The sequence below is a fragment of the Anser brachyrhynchus genome, assembly GCF_964034855.1.
Source record: "Anser brachyrhynchus genome assembly, chromosome: 2".
NCBI lineage: Eukaryota > Metazoa > Chordata > Aves > Anseriformes > Anatidae > Anser > Anser brachyrhynchus.
This window is the reverse complement of record NC_137695.1, coordinates 138938843-138961435: the sequence shown is the minus strand read 5'-3', so window position 1 is coordinate 138961435 and position 22593 is coordinate 138938843. Positions and strand designations below refer to the sequence as shown.

The 22593-nt window shown below is 36.3% G+C and overlaps 1 protein-coding gene across 10 annotated transcripts in view; it reads right to left on the bottom strand.

The window, feature by feature from the left end:
• VPS13B (vacuolar protein sorting 13 homolog B) overlaps positions 1 to 22593 on the bottom strand; it is a 477988-nt gene that overhangs the window by 259295 nt on the left and 196100 nt on the right. For all 10 annotated transcript variants that reach the window (XM_080583158.1, XM_080583153.1, XM_080583155.1 and 7 more), the window contains one exon: positions 10273 to 10382. In XM_080583158.1, the coding sequence (XP_080439284.1) occupies positions 10273 to 10382 (110 nt within the window). The remainder of the gene's footprint in view (positions 1 to 10272; positions 10383 to 22593) is intronic.

The following is a 22593-nucleotide window of genomic DNA, read 5'->3' as shown; positions in this document are numbered from 1 at the left end:
GCCCTGATTTCCTGGGAGTGGCTGAACACCTGCTTGTCAATGGGAAGCAGGGAATGAATTTCTGGAACTAAAACATAATAAATAAGGTTAAAAATGAAGCACTGGTCTGTGAGACATTGAACTCAATGCAGAAGACCCAACACAGACATGGATTGTCATCTGTGAAATGAAATCAAACCCAGCCATCCTGTTAGCGGCTGCTCCGTGCACACAGACTGATCTGTACATGTGCAATAGCTTTCAACCAGCAAGCAGAAAGTGAAATTAATGAGGTCACTGGAATGGGCGCAGATGGCAGTTCTACTCAAGACAGGATGTTTGTGAACATGTAAGATCACTGTCATGCAAACATTTTATCTGCCTCTGAGAAGAACATTAATTTATCCTGCAGGACAGTCCAAGCTCTGACAGCTCCAAAAGCAAGGAGGATCTACCTTGTTCACCTTGAGCCAAGTTCTAATAGCACCTAATCACAGTTGCTGTTTGGCCACAGTTACATTTCATTGTTTTGGTTTCTGACAGCAATTATACAAGAACACACCTAAATCGCTTCAGAAAGCATTAAACATTAGGCCCAGTTTCTAGTTAAAATTAACCAATTAAATTGTTTCCTAATTAAAAACATTAGGCAAGCTTCACCTCTGGGGTTCACAAAAGCAGCTTCAATCCCGGCAGATAAATTTGCTAATCCAAACGAAACTACGTGACTGCTTCAGCTAGAAATTTCAGGTATGCTCAGAAAAAGCGCTTCTGCCAGGACCAAAGATCAGCCACTGGTTGATGAGCTGTAATCTTTCCAAACATATGTGATAGACTTATGCCAGCCAAGAACCCCTACATTTTCATCAACCGACGAAAGTACTCTAATGAGCAGTTTCAAGGTTCCTTTGAAGTAGCACATAAAAGGGTCTAGTCCCATATAGCTCCAGCTCCTTAAGCAAGCATTAACTTAATTCCTACAGCCTTCAGAAACAAGGGTGCTCCTTGTATGTGGAGAAAGATCCAAACAGGTATAAGCATAGTGCTTTTTGCCTATCAGAAATCAAAACTTACTACGGTCTTAGAACCCTTGATGCATCAAGAGGATAATTATGTCTACTCTAGAAACATGCTTGCTTTTATCACAGCCTTTCCTGCTATTTATCAAGGTAGAAGAAAAAAACTAGAACTAAAGTAGGGCAACACAGTTCTACCCTCAATAGCCAACTTTGCTACAACATGCAAAAATCTTAAGTTTAAGTGCTGAAACTCACCCTTATATTGCGTTATTTATTCACTGTCATTCATTATCAGAAGTGTTTGGCTCTTGAAGACACAAAGATCTGCAATATTCCAAAACACACCCTGAGTAATTCCTCAAATTACAGGAATTACTTGTTCTACATGAGTCTACTGACCAACTCATAATGACCAAACTACTTAAGCAAAAATTCCAGGAAGAGCTCTTCTGCAAACCACTTGATTGAAGAATTACCAAGCCATAGAATCAAACAGTTCAGTTGAAAGAGACTTACAAAGATCATCGAGTCCAAAATGGGATCAAGAGTTCAAAATATCCTGAGCTCACAGTTACCTTTCCATACAGCAGTGGCAGGATTTTATAATACAGTATAATTCCAAAAATAATGGTAGAAAAAAGGCAAAAGGAGCAGAAAAAAAAGTTGAGGGGAAAAAATGGATAAAATTGAATTGCTACAGACCAATTCTCAAATCTACCTACCCAGCTAATGGAAAAGTCTCATTTTTCAATCGGGATATAAAAACTTCCATGGCATAGACGTTGATGAAAAAGGAGAAATTTGGATTTGGGAATCGTATAGGTATATTAAATTCCAGTGCTTTAAAATGATGAATCTGGAAGAGGAGCAACGTTGTTTCCTTCACTATTACTGCACATGACTAAGGATGTTCTCTGTGCACTGCAGTTTTTAGATCTATTCCATTTCTGACACACTTATTAGACAATAACACTTACAGATGCATACAGAACAGCCAAAGAAAATGGCAGAAATGTGCAGCCATACACATTCATATACAAACAGATATGTGTAGGTATACATTTTTGATAGTTTCAGTCTTCTCTGGGATAAGATGATTAATTTTAGTGAAATGATTAATGTAAGAAAAATACAAACAGTAGAGGCTTTACAGTATTGTGCATTTGAGAAAAACAAGATTACATGCACTCATATTTTCACTGCAAAGAGCATCATATACCTGATGTCTCACCAAAGTATAGCTCATGCTTTTTTTGCCAAGGAAAATGAATTCTTTAAATATTTTTTGGTGTAAAGCTAGGTAAGGGCTTTTATAAGAGAGTAAATATGTGATAAAAACACCACTGGTTTACCAAAATGAAGAATGCCATAACTGAAAACATCTTAAAAAATAGTCAAAATAAAATATTAAGTTACTGGAAGTAAAGACTCTAAATGCAGCTTTTTTTTTTTCTTTGACTTTTTTTTTCTTTAATAGGAAGGCAATGTAAACATACAGTAAGCAACGTATGTACAAGAAGTCACTCTATACAGTTGCATCTTTCCTGAATACTGTTCAAATTAATTTTTCATACGGCATTAAAAAGCATATCTATTCAACAGGGCTTTCAAATGAAAGAAACGCAAAGGTTTTAGGTAAGCATATGTTACATAAGCTGAGTTAAAGAACTGTTAAAAAGCAGCAAATACGCAACTGGTGCACATACTACATGAATGCAGCTACTGCTGCTACACATATAGCTCAGCTTTACCAGAAAAACCTATACAGAATAAAGTATTTAAAAACAAACGAGCACCAATTTTGGCTGACACATAAAAAAAAAAAAACATTTTAAAGCAAAATCAACTCTGAAACTTCTATGCCAGTTTAAACCCTGTTTAAAATCTAGCATAGGTTCATCAATCATCAAGCAGGGTATGGAAGATATCTATTGAATTTGCTGTTCCAACTTCATGGATTATTAACAGTTACTGAAAAAAATGTTGGTAACAAAAACATATTTCAGAAAAGTCTAACAAATTCAGGGAACCAGAAATGTGATTATTTTTAACACCCAAATAATGTAAAATATGTGATTTTTATATGGAGCATATGGATGGAGTGCAACGCATCTGGCATATACTAATTTGCCTTTGAGCAGTTACACAGAGTATATATAAATCAGAATAATTACCTTTTTATCAGATTTCTTCTTAATGTATTACTTCTGAAAATGTAGATCTTAAGAGCACAACGTTATAAGAGTGTATTTCCCAAGCCAGTGGCTTTTCTGATTAATTTGAACTGAATCATGCAGTCAAAAGCTGATTTTTTTTGAAAAGTCACCTATGTTTCCAACATAATATTCTTCAGAAGCACTGATATCTTTAAATCTTTCTTAGTCCTTCCATTTCATACAAACTGTTAAGTAATATAATACAGCAGATATTAGTACATAAAATTTACCATTGAATAACTTTCTCCAGAATATTATTTACCTCCTCTTCAGGTTTTGAACTGAAGGAGAGCAAAATCAAAAAGGATATTTTTTAAAAATTTATTCTTGCAATATTAATTTAAAAGTTTAAAAGAAATTAAAAGTTTAAAACTTTTGAAGTTGAGAATCAATCCATTAAACGTTAGAACTGTTACACAGTGGATTACTATCAAGATGGTATGACAAATTCACTCTTTTTAAACTTACAAATAAATTATAAAGTTCTGGTTGTTGGGTTTTGACTTTTTTTTTTTAACTAATAATTTGTTGTACATACTGTAAGTGACACAATGTTTGGAAGGTGATTAAAATGGATCTCTCAGATGACTTTAGTTGACAAGTCCAAGATTAAGGATTTTGAAAATCAGTTTTGAACTTTAAGTTACAGTACTTTGATTTATAAACTTCATTCCTTGCTCTGCACCAGGTCTCAAGTTATTTCAGCTCAGTATTATTGAAGAATAAATTAATATAACTTAACTAAATCATTTCCAACAGCTGCCACCATTTCTAACAATATAGTATCTTGGGTGTCCTAGGGTTTTTGTTTTTTAACACATTGGCCTGCAAAGCCTTCTGGTGTTGATTACTACACGCTTTATACACAGTACAGTGGTCCAAACAGGAAAGGTATTCTACTAGTACTGTCTTTTTCTAGACATAGCAGCACGTAATGCTTGCTACGCTGCATATCTGGAAGACCATCAGCTGACGATGAAGTGAAAACACTCTCATGATAGCAAGTACCTTTTCCTTACCTCATCCTGTTAACATTATTTTTTTCTGACTCAAAATGACTGTTTTCTTCCGTTTATATGTTATTCGGGGTATTAAGTTTGAAATCAATACAAAACAGTTTTGAAGAACGCATATAAATATTATACAATCTTACTAATATTAACTTCCCATGTTCACTTAAGTTTAGAAAAGGAGTAGAAAGTCCTAAATAAAAGCAAGCTACAATATTTCCTTGTCTCTTGGAATATACACTGATACAATGTCAGGAAACCCACAAGCAGACAGGTTCAGTAATTGAATGCCTTCTTCACCTCAATCTTTACTAGCAAAATGGGCCTTTAGAAATCCCAGATTCCAGAGGGAAAGACTGAAACAAAGAAGATGTGCCACCCTTCCTGAAAGAGGATCAGATCTGAGAGTACTTAAATTGGACATAAGAATGTCAGTGGGCCCTGGTGAGAGGCACCCATGAGCATTGAGGAAGCTGGCAGATGTTACCACAAGGCCACTCTCAACGTTCTTTAACTGATCATGGCAACTGGGAGAGCTGCTTGAGGACTGGAGAAAAGCAGATGTCACTATCTTCAAGAAGAACGTCAAGGAAGAACTAGGAGTCTACAGGCTGGTCAGCCTCAACTTGATCCCTGGGAAGGTGATAGAACAGCTAATCCAGGCATATGGACAAGTCATCAGGAGTAATCAGCATTGATTCTCCAAGGGAAAGTCATGCTTGACCAACTTGATAAGCTTCTGTGACGGAATGACCAGCCTGATGGATGAAGAGAGAGCAGTGGATATTGTCTTCACGGACTTCAGTAAGGCTTTTGCCATGGCCTCCCACAAGATCCTCACAGACAAGCTGATGAAGTATGGGCTGGATGAGCAGGCAGGGAGGTGGATTCAAAACTGGTGTAACGACCAGGACCAAAGGTTAGTGATTAGCGGCACAAAGGCTAGTTGCAGGCCAGTAACTAGCCACATAATCCATGGGGTCAATCCCAGGCCCAATCACATACAATGACTTCGTTAATGTTCTGGATGATGGGGCAGAGTGTAACCTTCAGCAAGTTTTTAATTGACACAAAACTGTGAGGGCCACGCAGCCATTCAGAGGGACCTCAACAGGCTGGAGAAATGGGCTGACAGGAAACTCATTAAGTTCAATGAGGAAACCTGCAAAGTCCTGCTCTTGGGGAGGAACAACCCCAGGCACCAGCACAGGCTGGGGGCCACCCAGCTGGGAAGCAGCTCTGTAGAAAAGGACCTGGGGGGTCCTAGTGGACACCAGCTGAACATGAGTCAGCGATGTGTCCATGCCAGTAAGGCGGCTAATGATATTCTTGGCTGCATTAGGCAAAGTATCACAGCAGGCGGAGGGAGGTTGATCCTTCCCCTCTATCCAGCAACAGTGAGGCCACACCTGGAGCACTGTTTCAAGTTCTGGGCTCCCTGGTACAAAAGAGACATGGAAATACTGGGAGGAGTCCAACGATGGGCCATGAAGATGATCAAAGTTCTGGAGCATCTCTTATGAGGACAGGCTGGGAGAAACAGGACATTGCAGTCTGGAGAAGAGAAGGCTCAGGGGGAATCTTATCATTATACATAAATAACTGAAGGGAGATTGCAAAGAGGATGGAGCCAGGCTCTTTTCAGTGGTGCCCAGTACTGAGACAACAGGCAACGGGTACAAAGAGAAGCACAGGAGCCTCCTGTTGAACATAAGGATGCACTTTTATTTGTTTATTTATTTATTTTTTACTGTGAAGGGGACTGAGCACCAAACAAGTTTTTTATTGAACAAGACCTTGTACAACTTGTATTAAGTAACAGGACCACAGACTTCACACATGAGAAAATTAAAGAGCTTGCCTCAAGTTCATTTCAAAGAGGTGCTAGAGATGTTAATTCTATTCCTGATTAAAATAAACTTCAGCAGCATTGACTTTTCTGTATCACCTTCTAAAGAAAACATGCTGCATGTTATACTATACAGCGTGCAAACAGGAAGTAGGACATCCTATTAAAAAATGTTGAAGCAGGTGCACTTTCCTCTATTACTAAAAAAATTTACAAAATATACGCTTGCAACAAACATTAAAATATGCCCATCAAAAGCACACAACAACTCTTTTGTATGTGTTTTGTATATATAAACTTATTTTAGTGCTGCCAAACTTAGTTTTATAAGAAGCATTACTATTTTGAGATTAAAAATCCAGTTACGCCCCTCCAAACAGTATTATATTGACCTATGCCCAGTATCACCAATTAGCTAAGAGGTGATGATGGACAAGTCTATAATGTAGAATAGACTTAGTTTACACAATGCTTTCACTTCACCAAAGAAACTTAAGAACCATACCAAATGTTACTAGTAGCCATGGGAGAAATTCAAAAGCAGTTCACTGAAGCATTGAGAGTCTCATGGATTTTTAGACTGCAATATTCTCATTGTTTCTGTTCTTCAAGTGGGACAACGGAAAACTTATAGAAGCATGTTGAAACTCAGAACGAATATAAAAAAATGAGTTACATTTACATCTATTTACCCTAGAGCACTGACCATATAGTCACAACAGCAACCACACAGATTATTATTCAAATGTGTAACAGCATCCACATTTTGGCATGCATAGTCACTTTATAATAAAAGGTAATACATTAAAATGCCATTCATTGAAAGCATCTGGCTCCAGATATTCCATTGTATTTCAAAAATTATGCAGAAGCCTAAAAAAGGACCAGTTGTATTTCCACGTTTTCTTCTTTTTTTTCCAAGTTTTAAATAAATGTGAACAAGAGTGATCTATGCAACTTGCACAACATACAGAGATAACTTAGGTGGAATTGCTGTGCATCGTTAAACGAACTTCTGAATTCTAACATTTTCTTTAGTTAAACACTAAATTCAGTCTTCTGCAAACAGCTGTTATATGTATTGCTCCTAAAGACAGAAAATTCTGTATTGGAACAAGATAGAAAATTTCCTTCTGACAAGACTAGAAGAAGCAGAAAACCTTACTGTACTCTTAACTAATGATTTAAAAATGTCTCACTTCTAGCCAAAACATATTAAGAACCTGTTTATATTCACCGCTTGTTGTGCCAAACTTAACTTTTTATTTAAATAGCTTCTCTGTCCTTCTGTTTTTTATACCCTTATTCAGACTTAAAAAAATTTCATTTATAATTAATCACATTTTTCAGACACTATCTAAGAACATATCAGGACATCTGGCTTATTGTAGTAGATATTACATACACAAGGCTAAAGAGTTCATAACCTATCTGTACGAAATAGACAGACTCAGTAGAGGACAGGACAAAATGTAAAGTAACAACCATTTAAAACTGAGTAACATAATGGTTTCAGATGTCACACTGGTTTGACAGTGGGTAAGCAAGGTGCAGAAGTAGGTTGAACAAGAAGCTAACAAAAATAAATGAAAAGGGGTGGTCCTCATTGGGCTGAGTTTGCCCCACACATCCCAACACCATTTTTCCATTGCTCTGTACCAGCTGAATAAAATCTCAATAAGGCCAAAGGCAATTACATTTCTTCATGGCTGTATCACATTAATCTTAAAGGAGATACAGCACGGTTTCATGGAAAAATCATTGAAAATTTATGTGCTTTGTGAAAATGTTTTGATGTCATGCTTCTGTCCTACCTCATTTCAGCTTAACTAAGTTAAAAAGGTTCTGATATTTCTGTTTTCATGCTTTCAGAGAAAACTACACCAACACAGTTACACTGCAAATACTGAGTATTTCAGTAAGCAAGCACGCTGACAAATTGGCATTATAAACCTAAGAGTCTCAAAGTAATAGTTAAAAGGCAAACAAATCTGAAGAAGTTCAGGTACTAAAAGGCATACTTGTCTCTGGGAACACAGACAAACCCAGCTGCACCCTGTGTGTGATAAGTTAGTACCTTACTGTGGGCAGTAGTTGTGGTCCCAAATTTTTAACTTGATTTACCTTATCACACTTAAAATGTTATGACATGACAGGATGCTTACATGGCACTAAACATGACCAAAGACTTTCTATGTGTTCAGATAAAACCCACAGTTTTGACTTACGCAAAATGGGAGAAAAAAATGTATATAATAGACATTAAAATTTAAAATATCTTAACATTTACAATCTTTCAATCACACACAGAACTTCTAGAATGATTTTTCTTTTTTCCTGTTGCAATTGTGTAAGACTGACAGAGGAAGAAAACAGTTTTATCAGTCAATAACATTTTGATGATAACACTTGTTTGAAAGCATCATGTTTTAGATTTCATTAAACGTTCAAAAATCATGATGGTTACACAGAGCATTTTTGTTACACCAGACTATGGTAACTGAACTTTTTCCAATATACAACAATATACAAGGCTATAAGTTTGACTACAATCCCTCACCTAGAATAATTACAGTCTTATACGAAGAAGAAAAAGAGTATTCTGTTAATATTTTAATAAAGGTATAGTATCTTTTCAAATAAAGTTTCTTCATGGCTGCCACAGACACTCTTTTTAACTTATATGTGCAGCCTACTATTGCAGTTATATTAATGGTGAAACTACTGCCATGTTGACAGATTTCTAAATTCACATTTAAAACCATTTCAAATGACCAAGCAACTCAAGCTGGTAACACTAGAAGCATGAAAATAATTTTATTTAGAAATTGAATAGAACAACTTTTAAGAGGCTGTATAAGCTAAGGTCACAAATTCCATAAATAAATAAATAAATAAATACAAACTAACCAGTTTAATTAACTAATCACTGTTGATCAAAACCATGGATAAAGAAGTTTTCTAATGTAGTCGCTAAACTGTTCCTATCTCTCAGTATAAAAGGGCAACTGAAAGAGAAAACACTGTTTAACTGCTGATTACATATATTAATGTTAAAGAAAGTCTTTTATTTGAACATTTGTCTTTTATATGAACATTTGAACAGGCTCAATTAAATTTTGGAAAGATACATAACAGTATTGCAAAAATACATAAATGGTCCGATTTTTTTAAAAAGAGGTATATTTGGAAATATCTAGCCCAATTATGATGCAGGAATGAAGAAAAATTCAACATCATTTAAAAAATTGTACAGGTATTAAAATGATAACAGCAATTCACACACTGAAGTTTTTCAGGTGGTGTTGGTGCAGAATGAGCTTAATTGGACTTGAATGTTTGACAATTACTACGTAACAAGATCATTTACACACAAGAAACAGAAATGTTTGCAGATCATGTTAATCCTCACATTTCAAGGGCCAACTATGAAGCTTGGTTAATGTACACACTGTTCTGTGTATTGGCAATGAGATCAGTAGTGAAAGATTCTTGTGCTGGCCACTTAATAGTTGACAACTTATAACTGAGAGAGCACATCAGGCTACACAGACCACTCATTTGGTCAGTTATGACAAATTTAAGGTTTAGAATACTCTATTGGTCTGCCAAAAAACAGTGAAATATAAGTTTAAAACCAGGCAAAAACTTTCCAGATTCTTTCCAGGTCAGGAGTCTGCAGGATGAAAGTTATGATCAAGAATACTTCAAAGCAAGCACTGTGCCACACAGACCTTAACTTCCTGTATCTCTTCCAAGCACTTTGCATACAAATATGTGTTTTGACATTATATACAGAATCCATTACAGCATTCAATTGTATCAAGTTATGACCTGCATGGTTCATCTCCTACTAAAATTGGTTTTAATAAGAGTAGTGATTTTTCTTTAACAAAATTATGTAATTATTTGATAGACCATCCAAAATGACTAAAACCTGACTAATCCTCAGCAAGGACTACCAGAAAACACACTCTCTTTTCTTTTACTTAAACACTGTAAATGAAAACATTGAGAAACAAAAATTTTAATACGCAAGGTTTGACATTTTAAATAAATCAAAATCAGATCAACACTATGTGCAGCAAACTAAAATGAACAGGGCAACAGAAAAACATGTGGAACAAAAATGCACTACTGGTACACATGTAAGAGAAAGTTTTCTCTCTCTCCACTCCTTTAACTCCAAGAATACATACCTGCTGTATGTGTCTACTGGGTCGTTTCTGAGGCTGGTAGATAAGCCAAGTATAAAGCACTGGATCAACATTAATCGCTAATCCTTGTATACTGGACAAAAGTACTGCACCTATACAGCACAGAAAAGAGAATGTATTTTCAGAATATATATATTCACAGAAAATAATAACTGTCATATAAAGAATCTCCATATATATTCATTTTTTTTCTTGCACATACATCTTCTTTGATGCAGACTTTCATTTGGATTGTACTTCAGATATATTTACTCGCATCAGATTTCTACTAAGAGTAATAATTACCACATAAATTTCAATAACTTTCTGAAAATGAGAAACTTGCCAGCACTGCTATCCTTAGAGACGCACACACACACAAAATCTGGAGAACTGCATTTTGATCTTTCTTGTTACTATTTTTTGCCAAGAAAAATTGTTTTCACAAAAATCAAGCACATAACTGAATATACGTAACACCTTTACTCAGATTCTCGGCCAACAATAGAGTTATGCAAGAAATGAATCAAATGACCCTTGACACAAAGAAAAGAATATAATACACAACTGCATGACTCCCCACCCCAAAGAAAAGTCTGGTTTAGGGCACTGGATTCTTCTTCTTTTTTTTTTTTTTAATATCTTTTAATAAAGACAGTTTTAGTCTAGGTTAGTGTTCTGCTCAAGACAAACATTTTCTGTGTAAATGCGGTCATAAACACTCTTTAGCAGACTTGCTGGGTAAAATAAGGCAAAATTTTCAACTCTGCTACTGTTGTTAGTCTTAGTATTGTGTACTTTTAGAATTTCAACCTAAGTTTTACAATATGTTTTGTTTTCTTTAAATCTGATTTTTGAAGTTATAGGATTATAAGATAGGGCTACTGTAACTTCATTTCTTAAAAGTAAACTCACAGTTTACATATGCTTGTGAAGAAACACCTACATGGGAAGCATAAAACAGGAGAAAAACTGTTCTCAGTAACTAGAAATCTTAACATACTACAATCCAGGGACCCCAAAGCCCAATTTAAGAGGAACTATTTCATTTCTAATTGCATTAAAAATCTAACCGTGCATTAATTTAGTGAGACTTTTCTGTAAATAGTACAGATAAAGTATTGCTATTCACTGTAGTTTGTTTATTGCAGCAGAAACTGACTGAGCTACAAGATTCAGAAGCAAATAGATTAATATAACACAAAGATAGTGATTATATTGAAAAAGTACAGCAAGCATTCTTAAGTAGCTGTCTTTTCATGCAAGTTGTGCAACTTGATAATGAATAAATAAATGAAATTAAATATTCCAATAAATAATGAAACACATTCAAAAAAGAATTCCTAGCTACTGGAAAGTCCAGTACCAAGTTCTATAGAATGACAGTAGGTTTATAAATCAAAGAATCGTAAGTTAGTTCCATAACAATATCTATTTACGCTATAGTATACAATTAAGCAGCAATCTGAATTTAATAATAAATTTAAATCCAAAAAGTTTATCACACAGTTCAACACTTTCCAAAAAAATGAGAAATCATATTCCTCAAAACATAATATATCACAAAAACAAACAAACAAAAAAGAAAGTAATCAAGTTCTATACTTATTGTATAAAACAAAATCTTAAAACCTGCTGAATTCCAAATGGCAGAAGTCCAATCAAACCGGGGCTACACAAGCAAAGACTGACAAGTACAATGGGAAAATGGCAGTCAAGAAATACACAAAGATAAATCACCAGCCTAGCACAGGCTTGGAGTTGGAACACACACTGTGAGGAACTCCTATACTTAGAATAGTCTTTGTGATCTGATGGTTTTAAATGTCAGCAATAAACCTTAGAAATAAATCTGCAATTTAAGGCAAAGCTGATGTTGAGCATAAAATAAAAGGGTAATGTGCAAGTAAGAACAGCAGTGAATGTGTCTTGCAGCAGGATCTGGAGGAAACTAGAAAATGGAAGCAGAAGGTAACAGATTGATAAAAGTATATGCTACAATCATTAGCTTTTATAAGATACTTGGATGCCAAAATGAGAGAATCCTGCATCTTTAAGAGACACTGCCTGTTGTCAGCAATACTTAATGAAAGGTTTAATGTATGTGATATGACAAGTGGGAGTCAGAGACCTCCCAAAGAGTGAGGAATAAAGTCAGCCTACAGGCAAAATCAACAAAAATCCCATATTTACAACAGACTCTTGAAAAAAAATAGTGTTACTGTAGCACATGCTGCTAGTTACTCAATTTAGTTTCTTGTTTACTGCAAAAAATGAGCTAAAACTAAGATGTTCAAAACACTTAAGCCATGCTTTGAACTGAAATGTCTTTTAACTTCCATGAAGTCACTATCACAACCCCATAAAACTTTAATGTAAGGTAGAGCGGAGAGCAACATAGTTTATTTTTCCAGTTGTCTTTTGTCATTGATAGCTTGCATCTGGGGAGAAAAAAAAAACCTAACATACAAGTAGTTAGATAAGCAATTGCACTATTTGACTTTCAATTTGACTGCAAGGTAATTCTGGCCTCCTACCAAGCCATTTCTGTCACTCTGAATTACCGAAATTTACTGCCATGTTTGCTGCTCAGCTGCTCTATTCACACAGCAACATAATCACCTATATAACGCTGTTTTCTGTGTAACGGCTCTCCTCAAAATAAGACACTAAATAATCAAAGAAAATATTCTCAGATTTATCCCCCCCCAAGCTTAAACTCGAGTTCTCATTCCAAGAAACAAGAAGCCCCCCCCAAGTTTTCACGGAAATCTCTGTGGGAGAACCAAGCTGTAAGTTGGCAGCAGGCTCCTTACATGGTTAAGAAAAAAGAATAAATTAATTGTTATTTTCTCTCTGTCAAGATGCAACACTAGAGTTTCCTGGATTTCATTAAGATTGTGGTGAACTTTCTTTTCTCCCCTCCCCCTTTTCTCCTCCTAATTAAATTTACATCTCAGAAAAAAAAAAAGCAGACCTTAGATCCATACCATACTAGGTTTCGTTTTCAGATCCCAGCTCTTGCCAGAGTTATCTATTACATCTCTCTAGAAAACAGCTTAAAAACAAGATCGAACCCAACACCACGCAATCTTTGCATGTTTGAGAATTTCCTCAACGTCGCGTTGGTGTCATGTGCCAGGTGCAGCTAGGCAAATAATTTCTTTCCTGCCCAACTTAAGGCTGGCCCTGAAGGAATGAACCCAGGGAGGCGGCGGGCGGGCAGGCGGACGAGCAGGAGGCGGCTGAGCGCAGCTGCGCTCTCGCCCTGCAGACGAGCTTCTCCATGAGTTTCCTTGGAGGACGACAGCTGTGGCTACGGCATCGCTTTCCTGAGGCTTTCCTGAGGGCCTGGGGGCCCGCAGGGGATAATAACGCAGGGCCTCCTGCAGGGCCTCCTGCGGCTGGGCCTGCTCTGCCGCCACCTCCTCCTGCCATGAGTAGCCAGTAAAGGCTGCCTGGGAGGAGAGGGGCCCTTAGCATGGGGTCTCTAGCCCTCCCCTTCACAAGGAGAAATTCAAGCATGTAAGAAGTGTGCCTTGCTTCTTGTGAGGCAGGTGAGGCGGAAGAGGACACTTGGGGAATGAGGTGGCAGAGAAAGGAGGCCAGAGGTAAAAGGAGGATTGGTGAAACAGGGCATAGTCAAGGAGCAGAGTGATGGTGCTGAGGGATGCTCAGTGGTGAGTGAGGCACAGAAAAGGGCTTCAAAAATCAGAGCCAGAAGAAAGGAATGACAGCAGCAGGACAGTGAAAGGAATGAGGACGTGAAATAGTGTTTTGGGAATGAGAAAGGAGGTGGCAATGCCTGGAGCAAACAGCTGTTTGTTTGGAAGAATAAGAACCTCATGAAAGAATAAACTGCATTACTGAGTCATTCTCACCACTGTGGTGAAAAAGATTTACTATGAAAAGTAGACAATAACAGGTCAGTCAGAAATTTAGTTGTTGAAACTCAACATCTAACGCAGCAGCAATAACATACGCTGTAACTCCCTTGACATTTAGAAGCAGCCTTGCTATTTATGTGCAGAAAAACGTATTTTATCTCTGCAACAGTAAAAGATCATCCTGGCAGTGCTATTTCTAAATTCTGCTGTGTGTACGCAGTACCTAAACACATCTATATTGCTATTTACAGTAAAAACATCCAGTAAAACATTTCAGATAGTCTCCTACAAAATGAACTGAAAAACCTTTACAGGAAACTAAAGTTTAAGTTAATGCAGTTTGTATTGAGGAGGGATCACAAATATGAACAAAGGGAATGATCTACAAGAAAAACTAATTCTGACAAGTTTTGTTTATTTTTAGTAACTAAGTAACTAAAGAAAACATTACACCATCTCGCTATATAAACGGCACCATGAATTATTTCAGCATTGAGCTTATGACTCCTACGTCTCAGGACATGTGAATGATAAGCAGGTGCTGATACAGGTCAAGGTAGTACTGTGAGTTTAGTATCCAAATATTTTAAAGGATAACAGAAGAAATAATATTTTTTACTTCTCTTATTGTTTTCAAGGGCATTTCCACTAAGGCATATTGTAAAAATGCAGACCTATGTATTACACAGAAATGAAAAGTTCTTTTTATAAGAAGTATATAGGTAATTAGTTCTCTCTGCTAGTTGACTCAGAACAGATGCACTGTAAATCACTAAATGTGGAAATATCTAACTCTGTTTAATTTTAGCCTGGGAGTCAACTAAGGGAAAAAGAGTGCTCTTTACTACTCCGCTCACTGCCAAAATGGCTCACTTATCCACATTCCAAACAGGCTTTACCAATTAGCTATCCCATGGCACCACAGCCATTTGCAGTTACATCCCAAGCTGAAGAATGAGAGCTGAAGTAGGAGCTACAGACTGCAGTTACACAGCATAAAAATATAACATGCAAACTCTTTCTCAGTGTTGTAATATCTATAACAAGCCAATGCGATTGTCTTGCAAAATCTAATCTAATATTACGTAAGAGACGGAGACCCACATTTCATCTTGAATTGCTGACTAAGGCAAGGAAAATAGACAAAGTTTGTTATTTTGAAAAATTGTTTTACATTTTACTAGCTACAGTAACTTGACAAATTTTGTCTAACCACTGAAATGTATGTCTGCATGTGTCTCAATTCAAGGTTGAGCTGAATGATTACAACTGGCCTTTTAGATAAATATTACCCCAATTTTACCTCAGAGAAAAAATCTCCTAGTCTACAGTACTTTTACAGAGTTTCACATTGGCCAAGTGCTTAAAACAACCCTAAGATCAATTAACTTAGTTGCCTGGACCAATATTAGACTATTTCATTAAAAGAGAACTACTAAAACTTTCCCATGCAATAAGCATTTTGTTCTGCAATATCAAACACAGTTCCTTCACAGAACAGTTATACTTTGCTCAAACATATACACACCACAATATTTAAATACTATATATTTTTGAAATAATAGCTTTTGATCTTAGGAAACATTTAATGAGTATGTACTTCTACAACTACCTTGTAACTCTCCAACTGAGGTTTATAGTTGAAAAGCTCTAAGCGCTGACACAAGAGGTCAGCATCATTATTTTTACTTCAAAAATAGAGAAAGTGAGGCATAGAGGTGAAGTTATTAAATCACACAGCAGGACAGCAGGACCTGGGGATAGAATTCAGATGTTGAAGTTATGTGCCATACCTACGTATCTACTGTAACTAGTAGTAAAAAAAAATAAATGTAGGGTTTCAACCTGTGTTAAAAATAAGTCTAAATCACAAATGCCTAATTTCAACTGAGTGTTCTGATAAGCCATTGTAAGGCTTAAAGAAACAAAACATCCTCTCTCTCTCTATTTATATAAATACCCAAATAGTCACAAATGCTGAATTAAGGAATTACAACCAAAGACATAACATAACGAGGCAAAATACAGAAACGCTCAATGCATTGGTTAATACAAAGCTCTGTATGTCAGACATCATTTTTCTGAAGTACAAGGAGCCATATTTCTGTAAATCAGCCTAAAGCAAGGTATATCAAGTCAGGGTATGGAGAACAATCCTCAAATATTCCATACAATCTCTGTCCTTTGATGTTAAGAATGGAAATGAGTCCATTTAGCATTTTGCCTTTCTTACTGAGGAAAAATGGCGTGCTGAGATGCAAGTTTTCAGAAAACTGCTGTAAGATGTATATTTAACATGGTTGCTATATGCTTCCGAAAAAAAAAATAATGAAAGGCTGCTTTGTTTTCCAAAATTCACTCGACCAAAACTTTAATTTCCTTTAGAGAATATGGTGATGTGGGTTCAGGGACACAGCTTAATAGGCAATAACAATCACGGGAAAAACGGGAAATGTGTAGGCAGCTATAGTATAAGAGATGTCAACTTTATTTGGGTGATTACTGAATTGTCTCCATGAAAATGTAACAGCAATATTCCTATGCTGAGATGCTGAGATGCATAGCCCATCTCCGTTAATTTCTATTCTTTAATATAAGAAAGCTCATTCAAGTATAATTTTGTCATGTCCATCTTTAGGTCCTGCTAATATATTTAACTATCACACTGACTGTCCCGTAAATATAAGGAGAATGAGGAGCTCTACATTCAACTGACAAAAAGGACTATACATACAAGGACTCTACAGCAAGGATATATTACAATGACTTCAAAAACATCATCAGTGAATGAATAAAAAAGGGGGAGAAATATGATGGCTCAAGTTGCCTAGACAGTTACGTTTCCACTCAGAAAACACAGGGTGGTCCAAACTGATCATTTCAACCAGTGCTACAGAAGTAGGTCTTCAAACACCCAGTAGTGCTTACAGCTAATCACCTCAGTTTACAAAGGGACCTACCAAAGTCACTTCTCTTTGTCTTTTTTTTTTTTTTCCTCTCAAGGTCCCACTAGAAAGCCATCTCTTGATGTTAAAATTCCAATCATAAATCTGGCCCTGAGTCCTTAGAGAATTTATTATAAAACTTTATTGATAAGACCTGCACTGCTGGCATCATGATACTTCCACAAATAAGAGAGTTAGCTCTCAGACTCAATAGCTCTGCATCTGATGCCACCGCAATTACATGTATAACAAAGTCACTTAGATTTCTAATGCCAGAAGCTCCACTAACTTCACCATACCTGACCAGGTTTTCAAAATGGGCTGAGAATTTTAGCTTGTTTATCTCTGTGACAAAAGAACTTAAATACCTATTTTCATGTCAATGTTGTTTTGTTTCATTTCCTGTTTGGAATAAAGTACAGCTGGCAGTTGTTCACCGTCTTAGGGATCAAGAGGACACCAAACATTCCATTAAAATAAAAAGTCCCAAAGATACCATGAGGCAGATCTTCTCAATCCCATTTGAAAGGCTGTTGCTACTTTTCAGCTTACAAGAACTTTCAGTCTTGTAAAATTCAGCAATTCCAGAGAATGGATTTCTGATGAACCACTGAAAAAAGACATTATCTCAAAATATAACTAAATAAATAAATAAATAAAATGTGTGTATTGATATTTTTCTGTTAAAAATATAGGAATTTTGGTAATTCCTATATTTAGTGGACTGAGATTAGAAATGAGATGAATAGGGCAGAAAATCCCTTTTTTCATTTGATCTCAAGTGTCTTGCACTGCTTTTGTATTATGTCCTATATAGCAACAAAAGATATGAACAAATGTAATTGCAAAATAAGATGTACTATGGATCAAGCTTATTTTAGGCATAGTGATTCAGTACGGTGTTCAACACATCTTGTGTAAAGCAACACTACACCACAGAGACCCAGAGCTATCCTAGGGAATCATCAAGCATAAGGACAAGGCAGATTTAGTTCTCTAGTCTACTTAAATTTCCTACAGATATTCTACCAGGTGTTTCACCAAAGGCTTTTAAAGAAACTATGCCATTTTTAAGGGATATGAGAGGAAGTTAAATGGATAAATAATATAAGATTGAATAAATTATTTAGAAGTGAAACAGCGATAAGAAAACATGGTAGTTTTCACTATGGAAGAAAGCAGTCATACACGATGATGTTTTAGGATGATGAAATGTCAAGACGTTTCAGGAGATGAATGCGGTGCTACTACTAATGTGATCTACTAAGCTATCCAGAGCAACCATCAGCTGGGCTGGATGAACTGCTGAAGCATCTGGCCTGATTCAATACAGATAATATGCTTTTCCTACTGTTATCACTGCAACATAACTTTACATGTAAAGTGATGACTGAGCTGACTGCTTTGACTCCAAAAAAACAAGATTTACATTATCAAAATAGGTCTAGAAAAGTTTTAGCTCAATGTTCAGCTATAGGGAATGAACAGACAATGAAACAGAATATCATCTATACCACTGTATAAATCCATTGTGTACACAGATATTAAGAACACTGCATGCAGCTCTGGTCAGTTAAGAGGTCACTAGGTCAGTTTTAAGCATTCAAACATGGAAACTTCTGTTTCACAATACCATTCATTCAGTATTTATGCTTGCTAACTCACACTATGCTCCGTGCCAAAAGCATTATACATCCTCCAAACCCCCGAGCAGAGAGCACAGAAATAAAAATGCATACACATGTCTTCAACTTCAGTTACTGTTTAAGTAATTTTATTTTCTTCATTTTTAAATGATTGCTTATTTACTACAAAGCAAATGGGTTTTGAACTACTCTAGGTCCAAGCCACCTGGATGCGAACCTCAGAGCCTTAGGCAAACTACAACTGCAGACGCTCTTTTCCAAATGCAATAATATTTGCAGATTTTTATGATTTCATTGTTCTTGGAAAGCACGTACACAAATGTATAAGTAAAACCAGTAGCTGTACTTTACATATTGTCTGCACGTATATTATTTGATGAAGACACTGAAGTCTCCAGTTATGTAATAAGGGAGGGCTAATCACTGTAGACACAGTTGCTTTAACAACCCTGCTAAAGTTTGGTTTAAAAAACAACAAAAAAAAACACAACACAACAACAAAAACAGCCTCCAACTTCTACACAGAAACTGCTGCACAGTTTGAGCCTCAGCTGAAGGGACAAAGGGCCACGGAGAGGTAAGCCACTGAGAAAACATATGTCAATGGACAAAGACCTCGTAAGTGAGTGAAGGAAATACTACTCAGACAGGGTGACTGCTGAGTAAAACTTTGGGAGTTGCCTACTCTGGAGCTTCATTCAAAAATTCCATCCATACGTGGAAAATCTTAACCCTCTTTGAGGAAATGATGGCTGTCAGGAAAGCCTTCCTGGAAAGCCTTCCTTTCCCTTCCTGGAAAGGGAAGGCCTTAAACAGGTGATTTTACTCTACGAACTTGTTCCTTACAGAATGACAGGACTGCAAGAACGGTGAGAACTGAACATCTCTGCACCATCCAGTTAGTGGACTGAAACTGAAGTTACAGCATCCTGACCATCAAACGGCTGATCTTTGAGGTCTAAAAGGCAGTCTGAATCCTCCGGTTGAGGACTGTGGTTGGCTTGGATAAACAATCTCTTTTGTGATCTTTCCTGCTGTGAATAAGGATGTTTTCAATAAGGCTTAGACAAGGCTGAAAAGCTATCTGATCTGTTGTGAGATGGATTAGTGCAAGGCTAATCAAACTTCCAGGTCAATAGCTTGTATAGAAGCAAGAAAATATTGGAGAAACTGGCAGCAGAAGTCCTAAAGCTATCTTAAATCTAGAACCACTCCTAAGCTCACAGATCGCCTATAAAGGCAGAGATATGACAGCAGAAAAGAAGCCCACATTTAACTTCCTCTTTAAAGCTCAGATGTCCTCTACACATAACAAAGAGATGTGTACAGGGTAACGAGACATTACTATCACTTACACTGAGACATTTTTTAGTGGTGGGACTCAGTAGGTCAGGCTGACAGTTGTTAGTCTTCGTGATCTTAAAGGTCTTTTCCAAATGAGATGATTCTATGACTCTATGGTGTTCAGCCCAGAAAATGAGCCAGGAAGATGAAGTTAGATTTATCAATATCTCATTCGGCCTAGAAAAGTAGAAAACAGCCAAGGTCTGCTCCAAGTCTCTGAGATCATGGGAAACTGAAGATTGTTGCTGGAATACTTGATTTCACATTTGCCTCAGCAGGGAAGAGAGGACGATATGTCACCACCTCTCTTAATGTAGAAGATAGTATCAGTCATGATCCAAACACATAATCCCTAACTAAGCGAACAGAATGCCTAATAAGCTCTCTCAACTTGTCTATTATGAAAAGCATCAGAGTGAAGCTCTGCTAACTTCAGAGTTTGCAAACCCTGATTTCTATGAGCTGTAGGTCAGTTAACCATGCGGCACAGTATATATAAGCACACTGATATCAGGACTGCTTTCTTTATTGCTAGATTGGAAGAGTGCTACCATACCATTTCTTTTACAAAACACTATAGGAAGATTGTGAACTAATGATACAGTTAAAATGAACAATGCCTCAATATATTTCCTTCTATGTGTTTTTCAATACATCCTTCACTTTGTTACTTTCATAATATGGGTTTTAAAATGAAACCAGAAAATGCTATGAAAACTGCCAAGAAATTTCTTAATACATTTCAGCTTCTGTATTTATAAACACCTCACTATCCTTTGCAATTTTTTACAGCAGTATTCCTCTGTGAATTGCAACGTGATTCTTCCCCTATGGCAACAGGGCATCAAGGGAGCTATTTTCATTCCTTTTTCAGCAGTTGAACATTTGTAGCACTGTGACTATGGATACCAACTAACTGGTTTTGCACTTGAACTTATAAAATTGAAACCTTTTTAGCAGTAGATGATTCACGTACTTCTTAGAAGTAATTTGAATAATATACAGCTGTGATTTTTTTTTTCATTTTTCTTTAAAAATTGTAGGTGCTCAACTGAATGAATGCACACATGCTCAAAGGTTGATGAATCAGAAAATAACCTTAGGAAGGTAAACAAGCTTTACAGTAGAAATTACATGTAAGGTTATGCTTTTCTGTAGCAGAAATGTAAGCAGAGGAAGAATGGAAACTAAACAGAATATCCCACTTAATTCACATATTCCTTTATATTATTCAAGAAGCTTTCATGCTCCACAACAGTGATTCAGGACTGCAACAAATAGCATATAAATGTGCTGCCAAACAATGAGCCAGAATAAAAATAGCCTCAGTACTTTACACTATCACAGTTGTGACACTACAAGATACGTAAAATGACATGGGCAGTTCTACCATATTTTTCTAAATGTGCATTCCAACAGAAACTTGATACATAAGGGGTTAAGTTGAAAACAAATATTTCCTTTTTAATTAAAAACTTGGAAAAACATGATTTTCTTAATGCTTGGTAACTGAATGAGAAAGAAATACAAGTTTTATACCTTCAGATACTAAAAACATAAAATGAACAAGTTTTCTAATGGGCAGTCAATCCTGTTCCTTTTTGCAGATGATGTTTGCATAGGCAATAATTTCAAAAGGCACTTGTATTTGTGAATGACAGTACACAGATAATAAAACAAAACCAAAAACTTTCAATTGAATTTGTGTCCAGTTTACTCACACTAGGAAAATTACATTTTAGAGGTAAACTTAATGATAACATCAAATTAACTTAAATTTAACTCCAAATTTGAATGAAATTCCACAAGCCCACTAAAGATAATTTGATTTTGAGCTTTCCAATGCCATTATTGACAGACTTACATCTGTCATACAAAACAAAAAGCCTTCCTCAATGTATGCAATGTATATTTAAGAAAAGACAGATGAGAACAGAGAAGCAAAGTTAGCAGTCCTCTCATTTCCACTTGTTGTACCAAGACACAAAGAGGCATGGACTCTCAAATGGGGAAATGACTCTGTTCACACCTACAGGAGGTGAACCAGCTTCCGAAAGTATTGGGAAGGTGCTGTAGTTTCAAGAGATTCGAGAAAGAAGAATTAAAATTAGCTACATTATATACTGGAATAATTCTTCAAGATATACAGCATACTTCTAGCTGGAAAATTTCCACGCCATAAACACCAAGAAAAAATTGTTGCTGTGTATTGTGAAATGGCCTGATATTCTGATTAAATTTACGTATCGTCATATTGAATGCATATAGTGCAATCTGCATTCCTTGCCTGCAGTTTTGTCTGTTATTTCTCTAACTTTCAATTGGGATACTAGTGAACTCAACAGAAAAAATAGCTTTCCTTTGTATATTGTTCTTGTAAATAAACACAAAACCTATAAACAAACAATTACTGTATTAATCACAGAGAGATTCAGTCAGCACTAAGAAATGGAAAGTTGCACCTTGAGTGGTACCAATCTTATCCCCTTCAGAAACAGCTTC